The sequence below is a fragment of the Megachile rotundata genome, unplaced genomic scaffold (genome assembly GCF_050947335.1).
Source record: "Megachile rotundata isolate GNS110a unplaced genomic scaffold, iyMegRotu1 scaffold0150, whole genome shotgun sequence".
NCBI lineage: Eukaryota > Metazoa > Arthropoda > Insecta > Hymenoptera > Megachilidae > Megachile > Megachile rotundata.
Window position 1 is genome coordinate 150,611 of NW_027473447.1, and position 6,682 is coordinate 157,292.

The 6,682-nt window shown below is 49.4% G+C and overlaps 1 protein-coding gene across 1 annotated transcript; it reads left to right on the forward strand.

Annotated features, from left to right (window-relative positions):
* Positions 1 to 765: 765 nt before the first annotated feature.
* LOC143266298 (uncharacterized) lies at positions 766 to 5,955 on the forward strand. The gene has a single exon (XM_076541836.1). The coding sequence runs from the start codon at positions 766 to 768 to the stop codon at positions 5,953 to 5,955; it is 5,190 nt and encodes a 1,729-aa protein (XP_076397951.1).
* The last annotated feature ends 727 nt before the right edge of the window (positions 5,956 to 6,682 follow it).

Genomic DNA, 6,682 nt, shown 5'->3' on the forward strand with positions numbered 1-6,682 from the left:
CGATGTCTCGACGAGCTTCCCTTCCGTTTGTGTACTTCCCGCCTCGTAGGCCTCGGGGAGAGTGGTGCGGAGCGGGAGGGCAGCCGCGAGACATCGTGAAATTTCGAGTAACGCCAAAGTTCTGGAGAGTTCCTGGAAGACCAGTATAAAGGGAGGGGTAATCGCGATCGAGTCTAGTACGTAAATAGAAGCGAGCGAGTAAACATCAACAGTCTTTTTGTAATCTTATATTCTTTAAATATATTTAAATCTCTCTTTAAAATACACTCTTTCAGTCTTCCAACCCTTACAAACGAATAACGAGTAGCTTCGTTCGTGCAGACCGGCAAATTTTCATTTCGGGCAGACAATTTGAATTTGAGATTTCTCTATCAAACAAATTACCCGAACATTTGGTCCTTCGAGCCGGATGCGAGAAACGAACGCGTTCCTTCGTGCCTTGAGTGGAAGTGACTAGTGTTGTGCTGGAGAACTAGTGAGTGCCTTTTCGAAAAGTGGAGTGTGTTTTCCGCTTCTTCGGATCTGCTAAACTCAATTCGCTCGCGTTGCCTCGCTTCTTTTCTCTTTCGTACTCGTGCTGTGACGTCACTTGTTGTCGTTTCGGTGTCGGCCGACCAGTCAGTGTTTATAAACTTGCGACAGCTGATACTTCTAGAAGTCGATCCAAATTCGGTGACAACTATCGGTGGTTTCAACAGCTGCATCTGAAATTTTTTAAAAATTATACTTAAGTGAGAACTTCAAAAAAAAAAAAAAAATCTCATCATGCCGAACACCGCCTCATTCTCCGACCTCCTACGTGAACAGGAAGAACTCGCCGGCTGGATCCAGCGGTTCTGGAGCAACCTTTGCAAACTGGGGAAGGATAAAATAACTCGCGCCGTATTGGAGCAGCGAATGGGTCTCCTTGACCGCTACTGGAGTTCCTTCTTTTCCGGGCATCGAGCTTTGATGCGATGCAAAGAAGCCGCAGCAAGTTCTTATGTGCAACAAGACGTTTTTTCAGCGATAGAGGAGGCCTATTTAAACACGTCGGCAATGATAGCGCAGCAGCTCGCGGATCGAACTCCTTCGCTACGCTCTGAGGTCGAGCAGATTGCAGCGCAGCCACAGCTGCCAAAAATTGATCTTCCGACCTTCTCCGGTGACCCCCTACAGTGGGAAAGCTTCCGCGACTTATTTAAGAGCCTGGTACATGACGTACCCCACTTATCGGATGTTAAAAAACTCCTCTATCTGAAGTCAAGTTTGACCGGAAGTGCAGCGGAAGTGATTCAAAATACCCCCATTACGGAGGCTGGTTACCGTGGAGCTTGGGAGGATTTAGAGATACGATACGGAAATTTACGCTTATTATCATTTTCGCATCATCGTGCTCTCCTCGCCTGCCCACCTGCAAAACAACAATCGGCTTCGGAATTAAAACGACTGCTCGATACATTTCGACAAACGATTCGAGCATATACTACCTTGAAGAAACCAGTCACAGCCTGGGATGAATGGTTCGTCTACCTATTAACCCAAAAATTGGACAAAGTTACTCACCTGGCCTGGGAAACTTCCTTGGTGAATTCTAGGGAGATACCATCATTCTATGAGCTGTCTAAGTTCCTGGAAAACCGCATCCAGGCGTTGGATGCCGCTCAGATGACAGACCCTGCTGCTCAGGCTACTCCCAGCAACGACGGCAAGTCTAAAATTAAAGGGGGTACCGCCGTTAAGAAGTCTGCATCGACTTTCCACACAACAAAAAATACGATTTCCCGGAAATGCCCCTCCTGTTCTGGCAATCATGGTCTAGGATATTGTACAAAGTTTAAAACATTATCTCCGGCCAAACGCAAGGGACGCGCAGAAGAACTGGGTGTTTGCTACAACTGCCTGAACACTGGACACGAGCAGCAGAAGTGTCCTTCCTCGCAGAAATGCTTGGCCTGCAGTCGACGACACCATACTCTGCTGCATGATGCAATGACATCGAGCCCGTCTCCAACAAAGATGGTACAAAAGGCATCAACGTCTGGTGACACCGCTGGCTTATCTTCCGATCAAGGTCCTTCAACTGCAAACGCTCTTGCCCTAACGGTCTCTCGCTCAGTTGCACTGTTAGCTACAGCCCGTGTCAAGTTGGAGGCGCCGTCTGGAGAAATGATCGAAGTCCGAGCTCTTCTTGACACTGGATCGGACTCGTCCTTCGTGACCTCCTGGGTTGCCCAAGCCCTGCGCTTGCCACGGCGGGCGGTACGGGTCGCAATTTCGGGAGTCCAGGAACAGGAAAGTGGAGTTGCAACCCGTGAAGTGAACTTTGTCGTCCGTTCCCGTCATTCCGAAGACTTCCGGCTGTCCGTTCGAGCTCTAGTGCTAAGGAAGCTCACTTCTTTGTTGCCGACACACCAAGTCAAAGGCTCTTCTTGGCCTCACCTTCAAGGCCTTCCTTTGGCAGACCCAGACTTTGGAGTGCCATCTCGTGTGGATCTTATCCTTGGAGCCGATGTGTGCGGGAGCCTTTTCCAGGAGGGAACTCGTGTGGGACCCGAAGGATCGCCTGTCGCTAAACTCACCCCTTTCGGCTGGGTGTTAATGGGGACCACTTCCTTAGACAACTCTTTGGTAACTGGGACAGCTCGTAGCTTTCACACTCAGACGGAGGACTCCGTCACCAAGCTTCTCCAACGGTTCTGGGAAGTGGAGGAGGTGAGGGAGCCAACCCCACTATCCGAGGAAGAGGAGAGGTGCGAGAGGCATTTCCAGGAAACTCATACGCGGGATTCAAACGGTCGGTATATTGTTTGCTTACCATTCATCCGAGATCCAGTTGCCACACTCAAACCTTCCAGGTCGACAGCTCTAAAATTAATGTTAAACTGTGAACGTCGGCTTGCGTCAAATGACAGCTTGAAGGAAAGCTATGGTAGCTTTATGAAGGAGTATCTAACCTTGAATCATATGCAGGTTGCATCAGAACCGGATCCCCAGCATCCGGCGTACTATTTGCCTCATCACGCTGTTGTGAAGAAACACGACCCCACTGCGAAGATTCGAGTAGTCTTCAACGCGTCGTTCCGGACCTCTTCAGGATACTCTCTCAATAATTGTTTGGCAATTGGACCTAAAATGCAAACTGACTTATGGCTCATTCTGACCCGGTGGCGTCTGTTTCGTGTAGCTTTTACTACTGATATTATTAAAATGTTTCGTCAAATAAAGGTACACCAGGCAGATGCGGATTGGCAAAGGATTTTATGGCGTCCGAACCCTGGCGTTTCAGTGCAAGATTACCAATTAACCACAGTCACCTATGGGACCGCCTGTGCCCCCTTTTTGGCATTGAGGGTGCTGGCACAACTGGCTAAGGATGAAGGAGGTCGTTTTCCCCTTGGAGCTCGAGCGATACAACGACATACATATGTCGACGATATTCTAGCCGGAGCGGATGATTTAGAAAATGCATTCGAATTAAAACGCCAGGTTATATCTATCTTTAGAGCTGGTGGATTCGAACTAAGTAAGTGGGCTTCGAATCTACCGCAGCTTCAGGAAGAGGACAGTACTGAATCCCACCGCTTTCATGAGAAAACAGGAGTTAGTACCTTGGGTGTAATCTGGTGTCCCCGCGACGACACTTTTTCTCTTCGGGTCGCCGGTCCAATGAGCCAATCGGATAAAATCTCAAAAAGATCGATCCTCTCGGAGGTGGCGAGCTTCTTCGATCCACTGGGCTGGACAGCACCTGTGTTAATTTACGCCAAAATATTATTACAAGATCTCTGGCTACTCGGTATCGATTGGGACCAAGACCTACCTGAAGCTATCCAAACCACTTGGCACTCCTTCAGGACCTCCCTTAGCCAGCTCGACGCTCTTTCAATTCCACGCTGGACTCGCTACTTGGGAGATCGCACCGAGAAGGTGGAGTTGCACGGGTTCTGCGATGCATCTCAAAGGGCCTACGCTGCAGCCGTCTATCTACGAGTAATGCATAAGGGAGAAATTTCAACCATGCTTTTGGTGGCGAAGACCAAGGTGGCCCCAGTCAAAGCCTTGACAATACCAAGGCTAGAGCTGTGCAGCGCTGTGCTTCTGTCAAAACTTATGACCCAAGTAAGGGACGGTCTGGACTTACCGGCAACGTTGACCGCTTGGACTGATTCCAGTGTGGCCCTGAGCTGGATACGAGGCCATGCCTCGCTCTGGAAACCCTTTGTGGCTCATCGGGTGTCCAGCATTCAGACACGCATTCCGGCTGATCGGTGGAGGCACGTGCAATCGTCCAGCAATCCCGCGGACTTGGCAACGCGCGGTATCTCACCTTCGGAACTGCTGGACTCTAGGCTTTGGTGGCACGGACCTTCCTGGCTAGCTCAGGCATCCAACCTCTGGCCAACTAGTATCCCAGAAGAAGATGGATCCATCGACCTGGAAAAGAGGAGGGTCACTGTTCACGTGCATACGAACAGGACCGAGGAAGAACTCTTTTCCCGCTTCTCCTCGTTAACACGTCTTTTACAAGTCCTATCCTATTGTTTTAGATTTTCAAGACTAGCTCAGAGGAAGCCGTGCGAAAAGGGTCCCATCCGGACTCTAGAGCGAGCACACGCCCTGCGAGTCGCTCTACGAACATCTCAACGTAACCACTTCGAAAAAGACATCGAACAACTCCGTCAAGGTCGAGAACTGTCCAAGGGTTCTCCATTGGCTTCGCTCCGACCATTTCTCGACAAGGAAGGGTTGCTTCGAGTCGGAGGGCGGTTAACCAACGCAATGCTCTCCTACGATGAAAAACATCCCATCATCGTGGCAAAATCCTGCCCTCTTACAAGACTTCTTATTTTGGATTCCCATCACCGCACACTTCATGGAGGACCACAATTAACAAGAAGTTTACTTTTGCGGAAATTCTGGATTTTGCGTGGAGGCGCTTTGGTACGATCGGTTATTCGAGACTGTGTCCGCTGCGCTCGATTCAGCGGTCGTCCTGCTTCTCAATTAATGAGTTCATTGCCGCTGGACCGCATCACGCCCCACCGACCATTCCTCATCTCGGGCGTAGATTATGCGGGACCGATCATGCTACGCACGACGTCGGGACGAGGGTATAAGGCGTATAAAGGATATATCTGCTTATTTGTTTGTCTTACCACGAGAGCCGTCCACCTAGAGGTCGTGTCCGATTTAACCTCCGCTTCTTTTCTAGCCGCTTTCCAAAGGTTTATCGGACGACGAGGACGTTGCGCCACCCTCTACAGCGACAATGCCACCGTTTTCCGCGGCGCCGACAGGGAACTGACGCAAAGGTTCAACGCCGCCTCTACCTTCTACAAGGAAACCGCCCTGGCGTTAGAAAAGGACGGCACTACTTGGCGTTTCATTCCACCTTACGCCCCGCACTTCGGAGGCCTCTGGGAAGCAGGCGTAAAATCAGTCAAACATCATCTACGAAGAATAATCGGCGAGTCAAAACTTACCTTCGAGGAAATGTCGACGCTGCTTTGCCAAATCGAAGCTTGCCTAAACTCGAGGCCACTCTACGCACTGTCCGAAGATCCATCAGATTTCTCCGCACTTACACCAGGACACTTTCTTATAGGGGAACCAACATGCGTTACACCAGAGCCCGATCCATCCGCTCCCCTAATGTCACTCACTACACGATGGCGATTAATTTCTAATATGCGTTCTCAATTTTGGCGTAGGTGGAGAAACGAATACCTGCACACGCTCCAACAACTCCCTAAGTGGCGGCACCAGAAGGAAAACTTGGAGATTGGCAGACTTGTACTTCTTCGAGACGAGCTGCAACCGCCAGCAAAATGGTCAATGGGTAGAATCGAAACATTACACCCGGGGACTGATGGACACACACGAGTCGTTACCGTGCGAACTGCCAACGGCCTCGTAACGCGGCCCATCGTCAAAATCTGCCCTCTCCCGGTGCCTCCTTCGGACGCCACTTAGCTCGGAAAATTCCGCGTGAACACTGTTCGCGTGAGATGGTGGTAGGGCTTGTTGACACCCATCCCCTGTAGCCGGTGGTTCTCGCATTCCGATCTTTCGGCTCGGCCGAATTCTGAGAAAAAGATTAGCGAGCGACACGCCTTACCACCAACTCTTAATATACTCTTTCTGTATATATACATATATATATATTTTAACTGTAAGCTCGCGGTAGATTTCTTTATATTTCTTTCTTAGTTTCTTGCATTTTTGCTATGTTCATTTAGTTTCTTATGCTTATGCGATTTACCCCCTTGGTACACTTGCGATCACGACACTGGATTTCTTTTTTTGTTTTTCTTTTTTACTTTCTTTGTCTATAGCCGATTCTTCGCTTTACGAAGAAGGCGGGCGGTATGTTCAAGAAACGGTCAAGGATCGCTCCAGAAATTCCCAGAACGTTTGTGTTTTGTTTTTAAATTTGACGAACGATGTCTCGACGAGCTTCCCTTCCGTTTGTGTACTTCCCGCCTCGTAGGCCTCGGGGAGAGTGGTGCGGAGCGGGAGGGCAGCCGCGAGACATCGTGAAATTTCGAGTAACGCCAAAGTTCTGGAGAGTTCCTGGAAGACCAGTATAAAGGGAGGGGTAATCGCGATCGAGTCTAGTACGTAAATAGAAGCGAGCGAGTAAACATCAACAGTCTTTTTGTAATCTTATATTCTTTAAATATATTTAAATCTCTCTTTA

Bases quoted from the DNA above. Each gene is read 5' to 3' on its own strand.
- LOC143266298 (XM_076541836.1), top strand. From the start codon at position 766: ATGCCGAACACCGCCTCATTCTCCGACCTCCTACGTGAACAGGAAGAA.